This window comes from Coturnix japonica, chromosome 11 (assembly GCF_054131305.1).
Source record: "Coturnix japonica strain WE chromosome 11, WE-NBRP24, whole genome shotgun sequence".
Lineage (NCBI taxonomy): Eukaryota > Metazoa > Chordata > Aves > Galliformes > Phasianidae > Coturnix > Coturnix japonica.
Window position 1 is genome coordinate 14,090,952 of NC_140673.1, and position 20,335 is coordinate 14,111,286.

Genomic DNA, 20,335 nt, shown 5'->3' on the forward strand with positions numbered 1-20,335 from the left:
TACTTAAAAAATAAATTTTATTTCTGAAAAATAAAATAAGTGAATATATTAAGACAATAATCACGAAAATGGTTGGAAAATTAATAATGGATTTAGCACCAGCACAAAAACATTCATTGTATTAGATTAAAATTTCTTCTTAGAATACACTATTGTGTTGCCAGCAACAGCATTCAAGAGTTCGTGTTGTCCAACAGCCGATGTTTCTTCCTTCACAATTCTCTAACCTAGAACAAAAGAACTGTGATCAGAGCCTCTTTAAAATTCTTGTGATTAGTTTGCCATATCTACATATTTTTGCACTAAGATACTGCTTTTCATTTTGAATGTTACTTTTAAGAAATTAAGCCAGCTACCTGCAGGTCTCAAGCCTTCTTTCTGAAATTCTGCCTCCTAGACTGAAATTATGAATGCACCTCTTCACTGTTCTGTCAACAGAAGCAATTTCCTTTCAAAATGAACTCTGCTCACAAATATTTCAAAGTGTATTAAGTGCTGGGAGTTAAGTAGGAAATTATTACAGGCATATTTTGAAAAGAAATATTAACACAAAAATAAATCATACAACATTTTGTACAATATTAAGTTCAGTCCTCTACATAAGGCTTAAGGTTTCAATGTGAACCAGACTGATAAGTTATTAGTAAGTTTCTGAAAACAGAGAAAGTTCTTGCAAAACCTGTATCAACAGTATTGAAGTATTTTAATTTCTAAACTATAGATTAATAAAATTTTACCTGGTTCATGAGTACTCTGGTTCTTATGAAGTAAACAGAAATAAATACAATAAATAAATTAGGAGTTGGACTTGATGAACGTTATGGGTCACTTCCAACTTGGGATATTCTATGGCTCCACTAAATGTGGTCTATTACATGGTGAATTTTTTTGTTGTTTCGTTAACTTCTAAGGGTTTGGCTTTTTTCCACCTTTAAAATAGGTTTGCATTCTAAGCTTAATTATTTGGCAGTTGATTTATTAAACAAAGTAGAAAAGGAACCTGAGGTGATCAACAGAACAATCCCTCCAGTATATAATCCATAGCATTTACAGTAGTCAGTACTGTGTACTGTATTGATCACCCTAATATTTGGTAACATCACATTATAATATGGTTCCTGTTAATCATGCATACAAAAACCATTACGCTGAATCTACTGAATATTAGCTAGATTTTAGACTTTAAAGGGAATGCTTTAAACAGAGCACACACATATTCAAGTAGCACTTAATAAGCTTATAGCTAATAAATAAAGGACTGTTATGCTAACTTGTAGTTATTTTTATACTACAGATTAGATATATCTCACCTTTCTCATTGCTTCCTGCATTTTAGAATCACAAACATGCAGCCGCCTTTTTTTTTTTTCCCAAAAAAATACAGTTTTTTAAACAATAAGCTATAAAACACATCGATGCACACTGGGACTGAAGTGACATGCCCAAGTCTTAGATGAAATAGAATCATCCTGTAGTCGTTCAGTGTTTTTCACACAGGAAACAAAAAACCCTCTGTCATATACGTCTGAGGTTGGCTAAGATGAACACTTATTGACTGTGAGGAGCTAAGCTTACATGTATTGTAGTTATTTCTCTTTCCTCCATTACTACTCAAAACAAACTAAAATATAAAAATAGAACTGGATAACTACAATCACTTTGCTCAGTTCTCTTGGTAAAAGATCCTGTTTTTGTGTGCAGAACTTGCCATAGATGTTTTATGTATAACAAGTGTGTAAGTCAGCTTACCTTAACAAGCAATGTTTCACTTGCAGCACGCACCATTTCATCTCTCACCTGAAGCTGTAGCTGCAGATTAGCGACATTATCTTGAGCCTCTTCTAACTCTGTCTTCACCCGCTGCAACTGTTCACTCAGATGGTAAGAACCAGATTTCTGGTGTTCTGTTGATATCTGTCTTTTTGCTTGGTCTTTCTCATGAGCAAGCTTCTCAAGTTCAAGAAATATGAGAAAACCATTGTAAAAATTAAATATTGATTTAGGAAAACATACAAGTTTTTTTTGTTGTTTTTTTTTTTGTTGTTAGTTTGTTTTTTTACTTCTCTTGGTATTACTAATAAAATTTTATTTCTCATTTCAGTAAGGAACTTTGACCATAGAAGATTAATTTGCTGTAAGAGTGCTCTGCCATTGTAAATTAAGTCTCTTTTTTTTTTATCTTTTAAATAAGGAAAGTAACTTCAACTTCCGAGAATACTTTATTTTAAGAAGATCTTCACCACAGATAAAAGCAAAGAATAAAACTTCAACTGAAGAAATGTGTGACCTTGCTATAACCTGCACTGATATATCCCCTATCTCAGGAAAGTAGTGTATCAAGGGGAAAAGAAACATTGCACCCCAATGGACAGACTTTTAGAAATGAATCCTCTATGCAAAATTGCTTTTACAAAGCTTGATGCCAAAGGGTGATCAATAAGCCTTAAACTGGTATAGTAAACCCCCTTAATTAGGTGAACTATTGTCAACTACAAGAACTACAAGTTCTGCGTTGTCCAAGTAAAATGGTTTGTTCCCATACCCCCAAAATTTCCTATCAGAGAGAATCTCATTAGTGTTTTGTATATCCAGCTTACTTCATTGGATTTTATTTTTTTCTTTTAACATTTTATTTATGCAAACTTCATCCAGCTCAGAGTTTTATCCACGAGTACTTCTTCAATGAGAAAGACAGAATGTATCACAGAAAAATAAGCTTAAGAAATGTTAGTCATGTGTTTAAAAGACAGCAGCAGGTACTGTCCTTTTCTTATCTGGACCTTGACTATCCTATATCATCTCCTTAACATAAGTTAACATGGAAGAGCTGACACTGCTTTAATCTGCAGTTAAAGAACTTTCCCATTCAGCTAGGACACAGCAAACCACCCTCCTCCCCCCCACCTTCCCACTGTCATCAAATGCCTTAAGTGACTTCACATATGTCTTCTCAGATGTCTTATTCTAGGAAAAGAAATATACAAATAAAATAATTGAAACAGCAGGGGCTGTTTCAGTTCTGATGTATACCTTTATCTGACAAGCATCTTTTAATGATCTTATTTCTGCAAAAAGCTTGTTTATCTCAGATTGCATTTGTAGTTCTAGTTGAGCTTCATGAGCTTTGGCAGCACCAAGTTCTTCTGCCAGACGGTTTGCACGAGATTCCTGAAGGACAGAAAGACATCGTATGGATCATGCCTGTATCTGAAGAGCACTGTAAATGTAACACTCTATTTACTCTTGAAAAATTACAGATGATAAGTGAATCAGAGTCTCTCTGTTTAATGCAAAGAAGCATGACAAGGTTATCCATTTCTTCTGTTTGTTCATATGGCATCAGCAGCGGAACAGGGCCTCAGGCTAAATATAAGGTTACTGAGTAACTGTGGTAGAGTCCTTTAAATAGGGGGGCTTTTGCTTGTCATTAATTTGGTTACACATTCAAGCAGGAAACTACATAACCTAAAGTATTTCCTAGGAGTAACCCAAACAGGAAATAGACGGTAATTAAGTTGTTTTCTTGTACTTTTTAGACAAACAAAAACAACCACCCACAACTACCTTTTATGAGAACACGTCCAAAGCTTACACAGGACTGCACAGCTGCAGCAATATATTTCTAGATATTCAACATTTGCAAAAATGTTCCCTGAAGATACTTAGCCATGGATATATAGCAACTATTTTCCATTTCTGCTCCATAAATCAAAGGAAATATCACCTTTAGGTTAACAGCTTGGTTAACTCTACTAAGAAATAAAAAACAGAGCAACTGCACTTTTAAATCTGGGCATTTCCCTTGTCTGTCATTACCCAGTGACCCAGAAGAGATTTTGAAATTTTCTCTCCTCACAAAAGAGCTGCTACTTACTGTGAAATGGCAAGGGAAAACAAAGCTCAGACATTCCACTGTCAAACAGTACTGTAATATGTGTTATAAACTTCAAGCACTAAAGTAAATGCATCCTTTAAAAAGTACACATACATATAATATAGCATATATATATATATACATGTTTCCAATTATTAGTTATATTAATACTGAACATACACAACCAATTTCAATTCTGAACTGAAATGTGAAATCACCTTCTCTTGGGACAGATAGTTTACTTCTTCTAATTCACACGCGAGTTTGTCTGCTTCTCTTTGGGACTGCACTAGCATTTGACGAGCCTCCAGCAGCTCTGTGTGCGTGTGCTGCAGCTGTTCTTGTGCTAATTTCAATTGCTGACCCAAATCTAATGCTTCCCTGTACTGGTCTCCAATGCAATTCTCCTGGTTCTTCACTGTCTGTAACAGGTAAATAACATCAGACCTCAAAGATCATAAACACCAAACCATTTACATTCTTTCTTCTCTTCCTGACAGGAAAAGCAACAGCAACAACAAAAAACACAAAACACGAAACTCTCATCATATTGGTAATTTTTTATATCATTTCAAGGGAGAACAGCTCCATAACCAGAACACAAATAAGTAACAGTATGCCATTAAAGTTGTCTTTTTAAAATCATTAAACTGGCTAGAGAATTGAGACCCTGTAAACACCAGGATATACAATAAAATTGCATGACACTTGATTAAAAGACACTGTACAGTTCTTTGTAGGCAATTACAGTAATGGCAATAAAAAAATGATAAAATATTTTAAGTGAATTGTTACCACAAATTTAAGAGGGTTTCACAGGGTTTACAGCCATTTTGTTTCTGGAGAAAGTTGTTCAACCTTCACACAGGAAACAGTACTAAGAATTGTGCAATGCACTGAGAATAACAGTTAGCAAGGGGAAAGACAGGCTGAAATCCAAGAAACATTTTACCTTTTCAAGAGCTTCTAGGCTCTGCTGTTGTCTTTCCATTTTCTTCTTAAGCTGATTTATTTCTTGATCTCTCTGGAGCAGTTCAAATTCTTTTTCATGAAGTTCCTCCTTAGAATGCTGGAGTTTCCTCTCTAAGCTCTCAATCTGAACAGAAAATTCAATTGCATTAGAACAGATATTTTACTAAACACAGACCAATTTAAGAAACCTTCCACTCCTGCAGTAATGCTGACTTTGTGTTCTTTTTTGATTGCTGATTTATTTTGCCAGTGTTTATCTATATTAGGTGAGCAGATTGGGAATTATCATATTAAGTAGAAATAAATTTTCATTTTAATACTAGGAACTCTCTAATACAATTAACAAAAGTAAATCTAATAAAATTGACTAATATAAAATATTTTTGCTGATACAGTATCACAGTATCCTTCCTTTCCCTAAAATATAACATCAGTTATTCTCTTCTGAGTTAAACATGGCCAGCTTGTGTCCCAGGACCAGATATTCTTATGCAATCAACTGTCATTTATTAGGTAAAGTGTTTTGAAGTAAGATTTACCTGTTTGTTACATTCCTTAACTTCTAACTCTGATTTCTCTAAATTGCACTCTAAACGAATTATTTGTTGTTCCATTTCTTCCTTATGTTCACGAACTGTCATATCCAACTGTGTAATCTAGATATAAAAAAGGAAAAAGGGAAATATTTTATTTTCAGCTATTATGCAAAATTCAAGCAGCAATATTACAAAATACAGCAAAATTAATTAAACTCATCTCTTGTAGTGTAGAAAAAACACTCTCCTGAACAGTCAGTATAAAAATGAATCTCATTTTAAAGCACGCACACACAAAAAAAACATGAGGTAAACAAAGAGATGAGTGAAAAAATGAGGGAAAAAGAAGTCTATAACAGAACATCTAGACATCAGATACACAAAATACAATTAAGTTCTCAGTTTAATCTGAATTTAATTAGTAGCTCATTATATGTACCTGTCATTGTAGGAAGTACAAATTTTGCCAGAGCAGAAAATAAGAAAAGATCCTGTTGCTTTGATCAACTGTTGGAGCCGTTCACAGAGTACTGTGACAAGAATGTATCAGAAGGTCTGACCTTCTAACAGTCTCAGCTCCTCCTGTGTTTTTCCTCACCCCTCCTATCCCTTCAAACACAAACTATTAGCCCCTGCAAGAAAAGTCATTAGAAAATGCAGGGCTAATTTATACTTGACAGAAGAATATTTTCTCTATAAGGGATACCAAATCTTGAGGTCAAGACAAAAGACTGAAAACACTTCATGTCAGCTACAAAAATGTCTTCTCAGTCAAGATGCCACTTCATATTCAGAGGTTACTTTATATGTAAAGAAATGTACTTCAGTACAAATAAGGAAATTAATCTAAGATCTCCAATTGCATTTCAGTGCAGACTTTTGCTCTCTTTTATCAAACATCAAGATGACAACCCATGTCCTGCACTGTTACTACTGTCAGAATTACGGGATGGATTTACAATACTAACAGCCTGTGTATCCTCAGGGAACACGCAGTTTTATCTTCCCAGTTGCCATGAGACTTCAGGAACATACAGCCAGTTTTCAGGTTGATGCTGTGGCTAAATTAACAACATACTCTGGAATGATGTGGTAATGCAATTAAATCTAGCAGTTTTTTAATATATAACAATTTTGAGTAATATACTTAAAGTTATCTGACCTGTGCTGCTCTTTGTTTCAGTTCCCAATTCCTTTCTTTCAATGCTTGGTCCATGTCAAGCAGCTCTTGTTTTTTGTCTTCAATTTCTCCTTTGCAATACCTGAAATCCATGTATGTCATTTACTCAGCTTCAAGTATCCAACTTGAAAACAATCACACCTAGTACTTAAATCCAAATATCCCTACAATATGACTCAAGTAATTTACTAAAAAAGCAAACTCAAATGGAATAACTGTGCTATTTCCCTTTTGGAGATACCTGCACAATTTCAAGTTTTTAAGTGATTACCAAAACAACATTTCATTAACGCTGTTAAAAAATAATTTAGGGTCAGAAAGGAAACTGGGCAGCTCCATGGAATCACAGAACAGAAACATATAACAGCCTGGGTTGAAAAGGATCATAATGATCACCTAGTTTCAACCCCCCTGCTATGTGCAGGGTCACCAGCCAACAGACCAGGCTGCCCAGAGCCACATCCAGCCTGGCCTTGAATGCCTGCAGGGATGGGGCATCCACAGCCTCCTTGGGCAACCTGTTCAGTGCGTCACCACCTTCACCACTACAAGCACACTACAAATCACCTAGACTATAGACAGCTGTTAAGAATTAAGAGCATCTAAGCACTAAATTTTCCATGATAAAATTGATACTAACATACCTGAGCTCAGCTGTTAGATTAATGATAGCAACCTGCTTCTCTTCCAGAGACAGCTGTGCATTCTGTAACGCATCTTGCAATCCCTGAAGCTGCAGTGAAATGACTTTTAATTCTCCATGGGCATTTTGCAGTGCAGATTCTAGTTCCACTATTTTCTGCAATGCTTCTCTGTGGCAAGTCTCACTTTGAAGCAGTTTATCTTCTAAAACAGTCACTATTTAACACACAGAAAACAAATCACAAAATGTTTAATCATGAGTCAAAACTCTTTACACAACATCACTGCCTATTAGCACTGGCAGCCTCTATCAGTTTTCAGTATCACTGTTTTCATAGTAAAATCCAGAAAAACGGTGACTTCTGAAGTTAGCTGCCATGAGTATATGGCCATGTAAGCCTTGATGTTTGTTTTCTTTTTTAAAAATCAAGATCACAACCCATGATTGATCTGAAATTTGAGTATATATCTAAAACAAGGAAAATACACTCTAAATCGTAAAATACACAACATAGCAACATAACGCACAGCGCTTCAAAAAAATTCCAACAAAACACAAACAGAATTGTTAGTAGGCTTCCAGTTGAAAAGAATGGTAAAATTAAATAGGGAAAGGATGGCTTGCAAGTTTGTTATTCCCATAAGCTTTCCCATTATTTTTGTTTATTTTATAAACAAGAGATGAATTTAAGAGATGAATTTTCATGAACAGCATACACCTTTGTTATAACTGTGCTTCACGTTTGATTACCACATTAAGAATCTGCGTTACCAGTATCTGAGTGCAATCTGCTTTAGGGTAAAGGTACATCCCCACAACAATAAGGCTCTGCAGATATCACTTGAAAATAAGCCAATGGGATTTTGTTTGTCTTTTAATGGAATTGACAACATAAAAAATGACAATATTAAAAATGGACAGAACTACCACAGTCTGACTCTTCTGTGCTTGATAATATGTAAAATGGAGAAACATCAAACTTAATACACTGCAAAACAGCACAATTAAAGGAAGCCTGAAAAACGTAACACCTGACTTACCTTTACTTGTCCTTTCACTGAGCTCTGATCGTGCTTCCTTCAAAGTGATGTCCAAATGACTTATTTGCAATGTTTTGTCATCAATGTCTCGTTTCAATTGCACCACTTCTTTATCCATAACAGTAAGTTCATTCTTATACTCATCCACCTCCAGTGTTTTTTGTCTAAACAAAAGATGCAGCCAGAACAGAATTAACCTTGTAACAACAAAAGCAACACATCTTTACCCTTGGACTCTGAAAAGACAAATACTTTCATAAACAGTGAATCCATGGAATTCTGTTAACAAATATGCCACAGATATGCTACGGATCCTGTCAATGTCATTTGAAGCAGTAAAGTTAAACAAAGTTGGTTATGGAAAGATCCTACTGAGATATTATCATTCCCATCAATTAATGCAAATAACAGACCTGACAGCATCAGCATTAAAAAAAAAAGTCAAGAAGGCTTTTTCTGCAGTAAAACCAATGCATTACTTTAAACTTACCAAGGCCTCCATGAATTACAAGCAATTTGGTATATTTATGAATTAACTTATATTATGACACCATTTTTAGGCTAGATAGATAGCCCGGACAAAAATCAATTCCATCCAAAGACTGTTACAGAACCTTGTACTGCTGCTAGTTAGAAACTTTCCATCTGACTTCCAGTCCATTGCTCAGACAAACAGTGAATGATCAAACTACGCAACCAAACACTTCAGAGTGCAATCTTTCTTCTTTATATTTAATACTCAGAATATTCCTCTCAGATATTCAAAACCTACCGGATTATGCTATTAAGTTCATCCACCTTTTGTCTGTTTAAATCTGCTTCCTGGCAAGCTAGGTAGAGTTTCTCCTCTACCTTTCTCAACTCATCTTCTGCATATACTTTCTGTTTCTGAAGTTCTTGTTCTAAAGTAGATACCTATTTAAAATTGTATTTAAAAACAAACAAAAAGTACTTTTAAAGTTACACAGCATAGAAAAATATATCCTTGTCTCATAACACTGACACTTAACAAAAAGGTTATCTATACAGTCTCAAATTGCATATAGTTTAAGGCTAGGACTTTGCAGTCACATCTGAAAGACAAATGGTTTTGAGTAAATATAACTAGATTTATCTTGAGTTTCAATACACTTATCCTTAGCTAAAGTCTATGGCCTAATTTAAGAAGCACTAAGCCACAGTATGGCTAGAGTTTTTAATAACACAGAACTTGCTTTAACACAAAGCAAACTGTTAATCCCTTTTACATACACCTAAAATGATGAAAATCAAATCAATTATGAGTATTCAGATTCTAAAGGTATCACAAAAATGCATATTAAAGAATTAAAACAATTGTCCCTATGCAGACTTCCAACCGTACTATACCTGTTCTTCAAGCTTAGTTTGATTATCTTCCAGTTCCCCAGTTCTAATAGTTTCTTGCTGCAACATTTGCTGCTGATGATGCAAAGTTTGTTGCAGGAGAATATTCTGTTCACTTGTGTCCTGAAGATTACGACCTTTTAGTTTTATTTCTTTTTGTAAATAACAAACCTGAAAATACATTTACAGTTATTCTTGTAAACTCCATTTGACTAATGCCTTTCGCTCATTAATTAGGGCAGTATTGACTAGGGGGAAAAAGGGTAGAAGGGAGAAGGAACTACAGACAAAAACCTCATGTGAATGTTTTAACTGATTACGCTCAGACATCTTCCCCACTAAAATACTCGCAACACAAATCAAATATGTAAATTTATGTTTATATGCAGCAGCATGCCCTTCATTTTTAAGGCAAAGATTTCTTCCATTTAATCTTGATTTTGTTACCTCTTTCGACAAATTAATTCTCTCAGTATTTCCTTAAGTTTATCCAACATTTCTTAGTTACACTTTTCCCCTTGATAATCACAAAACGTATAGTATTTCCTCCCAGCCTAATTCACAGTCATACCTCACACTAGAGGTTTTGTTACACATTTTACAAGATTTCAGGTTAAAGCAATCAGAACAACAGCTTTTTCTGTAATACAGGAAAGTTGCCAAAATGAGCCTTTACCTCTTCAGACTTCTTCTTGAGCTGATTTTGAAACATCTCCTTATTTTCTTCTGTCTGACTCAAATACAGTGCAAGTTCTTCCTTACATACATCTAGTGCTGACTCAAGTTGTTTCACCTAGTTGAATGTCACAGAGTGCTTTAAGTTCACATTCTTTTTGTCAACTAGCTAATGGCCTAAAAATGTTTAAATTATCTTTGTACAAAATGTCTGAGAAGCTACATTTCAATACAAAGAGTAAAATAAAAAGGCACAAAAGAAAAAAAGCAAAGAACTCAGATTATAAGCAGAAATGAACATTTGTGAAATTAAATTACAATGTTTTAGATTGCTTGTATTAAGTAAGACTGGTTATAAAAACATACTCCAGTATTTATCAGTAGCCACAATTTACAAATGAACTTATTTAAAATATCAAATTGTAAGACTTTATTACAAATTAAGATTTACACACAGAATTCAATAAATAAATTTGAAAATATCACTTGAGTTGTCAGAAGCCAAAAAGAGAATTCATATCATAATATATCTCAAAAAGCAACTGAAGCTTTTGTTTGTTTTCTGACCTGAGAGACAATGCCCAAGTTCCATCAAAACGGAAAGGAAGAGTCGCAAAACAGATAACACGGTATCTCATAGTAGCAATATCAACACTCCTAATATGTTTTGGTATTATATTAGTAATATGGGTTTTAATTATGCCCTACAAATACTTTTTAGCTGTTATCTGCTCAAGTTTATAAAGAACAAACCTCCAGGGATCATTGGGAATAGTAATTTATCACCTCTTAACTATTTGATTTCAATGCTGAGAAACTTCATCAAAATGAATTAACTTGACATGCTTATGTACAACGCTTTCAGTGCTACTCATTTCTTAAATGATATTGGATTGTCTACCTCCCTCTTCACCAAAATGAAGAGCCTTCTGAAAAGAAGCAATTACAGATCCTAATTGTAAGTATCTAGAAAACAACCCAAGTACTAGAAAGATACTCGAACAGAAAACTGGCACAAATTCAGGAAGTACATACTACCAGTTAAGTCCATAGTACCTACTCCTGGTGGATATCCTGAGAATTTAATATCATATAAAACCCGATGGTTTTAAATCACCACATGATAAAGTTTAATAACACTACTGTTGTAAGTACTGCAAGGAAGATATCAAGCCAACACTAATAAGAGGTACAGGTGGCTATAAAAAGGTAACTAGTATCATCATTGCATGCCTAGAACATATCAACTGGAGTAAAAACCTACACAGTATTCTTTGTTAGACAACTTTTTTCTCTGGAAGTACAAGTACAAATCTCTTATTTATAACTGCAGTCATTTCATAAAGCAATTATGCATTGCATAATCTCTAAGGGCAGGTTTCACCAAAACTTTTAATAAAAAACAAGGAAAAGATGCTGGGAAGACTTCAGGTTTCTGATGTATGTGTGAGGGATATTTCTGTAAAACCTAAACACAGCCTGTCCACAGAAAGTAAGAATTAAAAAAAACCTCATAATTGCAAAACTTTGAGACTGTGAACTGAAAATTATGAAGAGTTTACTAACTTTGATTGTTTGCTCATTTAGCTGACTCTCCAGTATCTTCAGTCTCTCATCTTTCTTGAGATCTTGCTTCTTCATTTCCTGTTTGTACATTTCCCACCCCACCCAAGAGAAAAAAGTAAATACAGTGGCAATGATAAAATCTTAGCAAGCAAGAATCACACAGGTGAAAAAGAATAACAGTGTACTTAAATATACAGCTTGCATATTCTATTTGTGTGAATGTGGTTCCTAAGAGGCATCCCTTCATATTCAGCAGCAAAATTAGTTATTTAAAGGAACATGGATTGCCTAGCATAGTGTTCTTGTCTGTTGACCTCATCTGGAATAGATACAACAGATCTTTATCCAGATCTCTTTTCTTTGATTACTGGTGCAAACCAGAAGTATAAATGGGACAGTGAGATAGTAAACAGTACAACAGATTCAGTCAGTGAGTTAAACAAGAATTACAAAACATATACATGTCATCTTTTCATTTTCTCAGTTTTTCTGTGCTTTTCACCATTAGTCACTAGACAGATCTGAACTTAAGTCAAAAGCCAACCTTACCTCTCTGCTCTCCATCAATTGCCGATCCAATGATTCGATGCGATGCTGTTTATGTATGATATCTTGTTGCAAAACAGATATTGTTGTCGCTTGTTCTACAGATTGTTGATGTTTCTTATCTAGCTGTGTCTGAAGCTGCCCATAAGTAATTTAGAGTTTACTATTTTAATAAACAGTTTCAGAGAGCTTACACATCTAAACATATTGTTCAATTCTATTCACCCACCATAAAAATGAGAAGTAGGTTTCTGCCATAAGCAGTATTGCACAGTATAAAAAATATCAAGAAATCCCAAATCCTTAATAGTTAAAAGCAAAAAGAGAAGCAAGACAATGAGGAAAGGTAAAGTATAATAGCCTGTCATCAGCTAAGGCACTAAGACATACATACATCTTCACTAAAAATAACCAACTTATTTAACAGCTAGAATTTAACAGTTAGAAATTGCCAAAGCTGTATTTCTAATGGCATGAAACACATGAATTATTCCATAAAGAATGAAAAAATCCTGACAGCTCTCCCTGAACACACGTGTTCACAATGTAAATAAGAGTATGGTTAGAAGTTAAAATTTTACTTTTTTTGTGCTAGGAGTTTGGAGCAAAGAGCCACAGCATTCTTTTTAAGCCTGTGTTTTTCTTCAATTGAGCAGAAAAGAAGATATCCATACCCAAAAGGAAATCATGACACTGTGCAGTGTTAGATGGAAAATGAACTAAAACCCAGAAATGTAGGGAGAAATCATAAACATTTTTTCATCATGTATCTGCATCAGAACTACTAAATAAAAGAAGAAATTATCATGAGAAAAAGTTGCCACCCATATCACACGTACGTATTAGCATACAAATAAGGCCTTACTAGTTCTATCTGTTTCTCCATCTCTCTGCGTTGCTCAAGATGACTCAATTTTGCTTTTTCAAAAGCAGAAGTTAGCTGCTTGTGCTCTTCACTGACAGATGTTTCCAACTCACTAATACGTTTGTTTTTTCCCTAGGAAATGACAACAGCAAGGACTTAATAAAAATGTTTACTTCTGATATTCAGTAGGTATTATTAGATAATCAACTTCCTAGATTTCATTAATAAATACCTAGAAAATGATAAGTTATACACTACATGGTTCCTCTCAAAGAATGTCACACCTTCAGTGAAGACACAGAATGACACCCAGTGCTGCCTCTACACAGACAGGATGCATGCTAAGATAGACTATGAGAACATAAAAGGAAGAAAAAACACCTAACAAAAATAAATGGTATTTTTATATGGCTGTATGGAATCCTTTAAATTACAGGTTTCCATCTGAAAGTTGTTTGCTTCATTAATAACCTTAGCACCTCTTCCCAAAAATCAAACAAGTTTATATGACAAGACCAGCATTGGAAGGGACAGCACTCTGAGTTTCAGAGTACGTTCTTCACAAGTTCCCATTCACAGGTCTATGCACATTTCTTAAGAATTCACAATTTAAGAACAACAGCTGAAAATGAAAGTGACTTGTCCAACATTTCAGATAACACTTTGAATCCATTTTTGCTACCTCTTAACTTAATAATTTCATAAAGACTCCCTGAGAACATGAATGTAGTTTTTCACTGAATATGTCATACCATGAGTTCCTGTTCCAACTCAGTACTTCGTGCAGCAGCAGCAGAATAAGCAACAGCCTTTTCTTCCAATTGTTTCTTCAGTGCAGAAAGCTGAGAAGATTTCTTTGTTACCTGAAATTAAATAAGGCAAAAAAAAAAAAAAAAAAAAAAAAAAAAAAGAAGAAGAAAAAGAACCCAAAGAAACAAACATTAAGACGTTATTGGTTAAGTCAAGTATCTTCCTAGGCTTTCTTATAAGAGATTCTGTTTTAGCTGCTTTTATTCCTTACTGAATTTTAGGCATCATTCATTTATTTTCATATGCTCTAGTAGTCTTCATTAATCATTGCAGAATTCAGGACAAGTTACCTCAAATTTCTCCAATCCATGATTATTTTATCAGTAACATACACAATAATTATTAACTGCATTTTATAATATATATGGTCATCATTAGGAAATATGGCAAAGAAAATTATGCTGTAACTAACACATTGTTATCCGAATGCAAATATTAAAACTTTAACTTATTAAATCAGAGAAGAGCAAGCTGAAGGTAAATTTCTTTCCTCACATTAATAATGATAATCTCTGGAAAGCGAATTGACACTTAGTGAGAAAAAATACTCGTAACTGTTCTCCAAACATCTGTTTAAAACAAAATAACAAGACCATGCATATTTTTCATTTAACGAAACTAAACAGAAGTAAAGCCCACAAAGAGCATCAAATTAAAAACTAGATATTTCTGACAACAGACCAATTGCGGCTTCTATCTTAAAATTTCCCTGCTGTTAAAATTTCCTCATCTTTAAGTTTTTCTAAATGAGGCAAATTTTAAAAGTAGAACGACAATTGCATTTTCTCCACAGCAGTTATCTTCACTCTCTCTAATGATGCAAAGCCTGACACTTTTTCCTTTCTATTAGAAACTTACTTCTTGCTGTAAGGTGTTAGTTCTCAAAGTCTTCGCCGATAGCTCTTCCTGAAGGCTTTGAAACTGAGTGGTTCTCTGAGCCATGCTGGTCTTCAAAGACAAATTCTCATTATCTAGTTTTGCCAGTTTAATACGTAATCTTTCCATCTCTTTCTTGAATCTTTGTCTCTCCTTTTCAAATTGTTTGCTCACAAGTTCCAACTGTTGACATCTCCTCTCTCAAAGTAAAAAAATAAACACATATAAGCTTTTTTTAATAAGAAAAAAGAACATGTAAACAAGTACTGAAGCAAGTAATTATACATTCCAAAGAGGACAATTTAATGATAGAATATTGAACTAACACACAATATTCAGAAACAAGAATACTTATTTTTTATCTATAATGTAACTACAAGCTCTGTCTCATAGGAAAATGAACAAAAAAAGCAAACAAAGAGTCATTACATATCTGTCCTAAAGTCATTTCATTTTGCTCTAACAAACTGCAGAGGCAACTGGAGAAGTTCTCTAGCAACAAGACACGAATAGATCAAAGAAAACATGGAGACATTAGCATAACCTGTGAAAAGAAAATGTATGTGGCTCCATTTCAACACAACTTGTACCTTGTATAATGTTACTGAACTCAACTATCTAAAAAAATATTGTGCCTAGGGAATCTGACAGTTTACAGAACCTACAGATGATAACGTGCTCCCTATTCAACTGAAATACATCTGTTGACAAAAAGACATTAAAAAAACTATACACGCAGTAAAAAACGGTTTGAACTCCACCGAAAACAAAATCCCTTTCCTGCAGATCAATCAGCCAGAACTACCAGATGCTTTGTTGAACTTACCTTCTTGAGTTTTGATCAATTTCACAGGCTCTGTTTCCAAGCCACATAACCCTCTTTTTTCTTGTCTTTCATTATCATTTAATAAATGCTCAACTGTATTACAGGCAGTTAAGTCTGTTTGAGGCTTTCCAGTTTCTGCTTCCTTCATTGCTAATTCAATGCTGTTATAAAGAAGGAGACAATTATTTAGTAACTCTTTGTACAGGCTAGTTCTGGTACCACCAAAGTATCTGCCCACTCTTGCCATAATTCAGCAACCAGAAAGTCATACCTTAGGCCCACAGTTGAAGGTTTATTTGATTCACAAGATTCAGAGACAGCTTCTTTGGTGGATGAACAGGACAGCTGACATTTCAAGTTATGCCACTTAAACTAAAAGGAAAAGCAAAATCAACTTTTCATTGCCTAACAATATGACTTGTTCACTTACTATAGTACCATATCAGTTTATGAGTCACATATTATACTCAGAAAATTTCTCAACAATGTCTCAAGACTTCCATACAATATTAGTTAAAATTATTTCAGATACAAAACATAATTTAGAATAATGCATCAGTTACTGCACCTCTTCTGATGTACTTGAAGACAACTGGGAAATGATGGTTTCTAGTAAGTTGAGCTTCCGTCTTGAATTCTCCATTTCTTGATGGCATAATTTCAAGCTGTTCTGCTGCTGTGCATTCAGCACTCTCAGCTCTGCGTTTTCACTGACAAGAGCATTTTTCTCTTTAAGTGCTCCTTTTTTTTCATTAAGTTCCTTTTCAAGCTCAAGGAGCTTCTGCTTAGACCGATTCAGTGTTGACATCATTTCACTGTTCTTTGCCTCTAGAGTTATGATTTCCTCTTTTGCATTATGATTCTCTTCCCTTAGTTGCCTAAAAAAAGCGTATCTATTCAACAGGAATAGCTCAATACAGATAATTAGATGAGGATTTTCATCATTAGCAGTACCAGGGGAACACATGGTAACAACACTGCTAAGTAGTTTTCTCCCTCTCAAAGTCCAGGATTGACTCCGAAGGTCAGAAAGTTCTCACTGCTTTACTCAGCCTTCACTTCTCATAAGGTCCACAATATATTGCCATCAAAAAAACAAGATTAGAGAATAAAGAACCCCTCATACTTAAACAACAAGTTTTCAGCATCATCACAAGGGCAAGGAATAGATTAAGGCTTTAAATGTGCTAAAGCCAAGGAAATTTTAAATCAGGATAAAGAAAAGCTATACCTAAAATGACAAAGAATTAGGGTTATATACTAAGACTGGGGCTATCTAGTATTCTTTATACGCTCCATTACTAGTGATGAGAAGGTAAAGGACTCTGTCCATTTGCAAGTTGTTCACTTTTTTAGCTATCTGCTGGTTTAACAAACTGGATTATCTTAAAGGTCCTGAGGAATGTCAACTCCAGTACAAATTAGCAAGGAAAAAAAAAGTGGTCTTGAAAAGAAATGGACAGTGAGCATGAAAGCATGCAACAGCAAGAAATTACATTAGAGTGGCTAAAAACTAGCAAGATAAACACTGAATGAAGTTGCAGCCAGCATTAAATCCTGCCCTCAGATATAAGCGCAGCCTCCTCATTGAAAGCTGACAGAAGTCTTCATTCTAACTAGGGACTGACTGTATGATGCACAAGTAAGTGCTCACACCTGGAAGTTAGTGCAGATGACCTCTTAGGGTGCTTTCTCATCAGCATGTACATTACCAGACTGAATGCAGAAGAACAGGAAAACAGAAAGGCAGAGTACCCACATTTCCCACAGAAACCGCGTGTGAACAGGGTATACCATGTTCCCAGCATGCTTTTAACTGAGAGTGTGTAGCAGTGTGTGGGATTAGAACTTTGAAGAATTAGTTACAGACGAGCACTTAAAAATCCATAGGTTTATGCCTTCTATTTATTTGCTTTTTAACTGCCTAGTATCAGGATCACTGCAAACAACACAGAGAAATCCTAAAGGGTTCACCGATGCTGGTCCTCCTGATTTGGTTTGAACTACGTGAACTGAGCAGCAGCTTCCCAGTTACGGTTTAACATGATCTTTCTTCACAAATAAGCATACTTCTTTTTAAAAAGACTTGGTTACCTCAGTTGCTCATCTTGGATGTCTAGATGCTTCCTGTAGCTGACACATTTTTCATTCAACTTCTCTCTTTCTTTTTCACAATTAATTATATCGTTTTCTAAACGTGCTCCTTCAGCTTGAACCTTAAAAAGTATTTTTTTCATTACAAAAATAGTCTGAACTTTGATAGCCAGCAGGCTTTTAAAAAAAATTACTACAAACACAATGATATCACATTTTTTTGTGGTTTTTTTTTCCTTCCCTTACTTCCTCCTGCGTAGCACACACATACTGTTCACTGTCATAAGAAAAAGGAAAGTGGCAGAGAAGTTTCCTTTTCTTCCCCTATCATTAGAGAGAATGCCAAGTCACTTTGGTTTAAAACTGGTAACATCATTCCACAAGAAGAGAAGTCAAATCAAATCAAATTTTTCCCTAAGAGGCAATGGTCTCAAGCCTGTGCAGTTTCTCCTCATATGAAGCAGCAAACATTTCCGACCATTAGAAATTTGGGTGTTAATTTTAGCCATTCTCTAGCATATGTTTCTTTGGACAAATTATAAAGATGATACTTTGATAAGAAAGCCTATATACCTGTAGAATGCATGATTCCCAACTAGAAAGAGACAAGAAACATTACTTTCTGGGATGCATGACCACACTGTGCAAAGAGTTTAAAAACAGGTAAGGGAAGTTATTGATACAAACTGTTGCCCACCCCATCCCACCTCTCAAGATTTTGCCACTGACAAGGAAAAAAAAGTGAGCCATAAGTTACATAGCTGTTTGCTGCCCAACATACCAAAGGAAGTAAAATCCTCAAAGAGTGGTAAAAAAAAAACAACAAATAACATCTCACCTTTTCAAACCTTTCAGTTATGTTCTCCTTAAACTTTTGGAAAACTCTTGTTAGCTCCTCAGCATTCAATAAAGCTTCATTTCTTTGCTGTTCTGCTCTGCAATGCAGCACACAAGTTTCAAATATCAGGATTTCAGTAACGATGTAACTGCTTCCTCCAGTTATAACAAACAGGAAAAAAAACAACTAAATGAACAGCTTCAGGTCATTTCCTTTTGCCTCCTAACTACTTAAGCTCCTAGATGAAAGCGTGCCACATGGTGTGAATTCATTTTATGGGTCATTTTAATGTATTAAAATAAATATAATAATACTAAGGACTCAAAAATAAATACTTCTGATGCTCTTCAGAAAAGATTCATTATTCAAGTCACCCTCCTACCCCCACTTTACCTCCAGGTAAAAGACCTGTGAGGGACTGAGACAGTATCCATGATAAAAAAAAAAACAAAATTCAAAGAGCAGAAGAGAGCTCCTGTAACTGGATTATGCAAGGTCTGATTAGGAAGAGATCAAAGTATAAATTATTTGGGGGGATATTGGAGAGACGATGTCTGTATGTGAAAGAAACAGACTGGGATGGTATTGCATTCAAAAAAAGCAAACAAAGACTATTTCAGATTGTGTATGTATCACGTTCCTCCTCACCCTTCTTTCTTACTTTCTTCCACCATTACTCATTTTGGAGGTTTGAAAGGGAGGGAGATGGGGACCAGGAAGGGGGAGTTATAAAATACAAGGATCACAAGTAGGTAACATACAGATAGATAAAAGATAACAAAGACAACCTGATCTAGTGGTCTAGGTCTTGATTTAAGTCTTCCTGCCCATGGCAGGAGGGTTGGAACTAGATGATATTTAAGGTTACTTCCAACCAAAACCATTCTACGATTCTACAGTTCTCTTGTGGAAGTTGTGTTTCTATTACTTCCCCAAAAAATACAGCACTCAGTACTGTTGACTAGTTCTGTTCATTACATTATATACGTGAAATACAAAAAGCATAAAGTGCAGATCCTTGCAAGACGAAGTCAAAAATAATTCAGGAAAAATACATTATGGACCAACACCTGCTTTCCACTGCACTACCTCTATTCTGAAGAGAAAATACAGGCAATAAACTGGATAGGTAGCTAAATCACATTTTAGTGTAAATTATCAACCTGCAATTATTAGCAATTTCCCAGACTTAAAAAAGAAAAAGCTAACACTGTCGTAACAGAAAGACACTTCCCCTTCCCAAGTGTTTTTTTAAAGTAACATTTATAAAGTAGAGAAGATTTAATTCCATAAGGAAAGTACATGCTAAGAAGTACAAACATTTAAGCGTTACTATTTTATATTCAGTTTATTAGGAATACTAAGAACACTTAGTCACCTTTTTCCTTGCTTGTTTCTCTCAATTAACTCAATTTTCAGATTTTCACAGTCCTTTTTGTATCTTTGCAACATGCTTTCTCTTTCCACTGCTGCTTTCTGACTTTGCTCTAGTTTATCTTCTGCATCTCTAGCAAGCAAAGAAAGTACAGCTTAAAAATAGAAGGATTTTGGTTAAGAATTGTGTTCACGTTGGGGTGACAAGGTGTGGAATTTTTTTCTGCACATGTTTGAGATATGATGCAGCTCTCA

At 34.8% G+C, this 20,335-nt stretch overlaps 1 protein-coding gene across 14 annotated transcripts in view; it reads right to left on the minus strand.

Annotated features, from left to right (window-relative positions):
- The window catches only part of CCDC18 (coiled-coil domain containing 18), a 23,210-nt gene continuing 2,875 nt past the window's right edge, over positions 1 to 20,335 (minus strand). For 6 of the 14 annotated variants that reach the window (XM_085511299.1, XM_085511296.1, XM_085511298.1 and 3 more), the window contains exons 6-28: positions 20,085 to 20,213; positions 18,707 to 18,803; positions 17,869 to 17,990; positions 16,343 to 16,652; positions 16,046 to 16,146; positions 15,775 to 15,935; positions 14,931 to 15,148; positions 14,015 to 14,125; positions 13,263 to 13,394; positions 12,401 to 12,535; positions 11,852 to 11,929; positions 10,287 to 10,403; positions 9,614 to 9,781; positions 9,018 to 9,160; positions 8,246 to 8,409; positions 7,207 to 7,420; positions 6,545 to 6,644; positions 5,386 to 5,502; positions 4,827 to 4,970; positions 4,093 to 4,296; positions 3,031 to 3,168; positions 1,750 to 1,947; positions 1 to 227 (exon numbers count right to left, since the gene is read on the minus strand). In XM_085511299.1, the coding sequence (XP_085367425.1) occupies positions 213 to 227; positions 1,750 to 1,947; positions 3,031 to 3,168; positions 4,093 to 4,296; positions 4,827 to 4,970; positions 5,386 to 5,502; positions 6,545 to 6,644; positions 7,207 to 7,420; positions 8,246 to 8,409; positions 9,018 to 9,160; positions 9,614 to 9,781; positions 10,287 to 10,403; positions 11,852 to 11,929; positions 12,401 to 12,535; positions 13,263 to 13,394; positions 14,015 to 14,125; positions 14,931 to 15,148; positions 15,775 to 15,935; positions 16,046 to 16,146; positions 16,343 to 16,652; positions 17,869 to 17,990; positions 18,707 to 18,803; positions 20,085 to 20,213 (3,316 nt within the window). In that variant the 3' untranslated portion in view covers positions 1 to 212. The remainder of the gene's footprint in view (positions 228 to 1,749; positions 1,948 to 3,030; positions 3,169 to 4,092; positions 4,297 to 4,826; positions 4,971 to 5,385; positions 5,503 to 6,544; positions 6,645 to 7,206; positions 7,421 to 8,245; positions 8,410 to 9,017; positions 9,161 to 9,613; positions 9,782 to 10,286; positions 10,404 to 11,851; positions 11,930 to 12,400; positions 12,536 to 13,262; positions 13,395 to 14,014; positions 14,126 to 14,930; positions 15,149 to 15,774; positions 15,936 to 16,045; positions 16,147 to 16,342; positions 16,653 to 17,868; positions 17,991 to 18,706; positions 18,804 to 20,084; positions 20,214 to 20,335) is intronic. The other 8 variants (XM_032446114.2, XR_014932753.1, XR_014932752.1 and 5 more) reach the window with 8 other exon arrangements.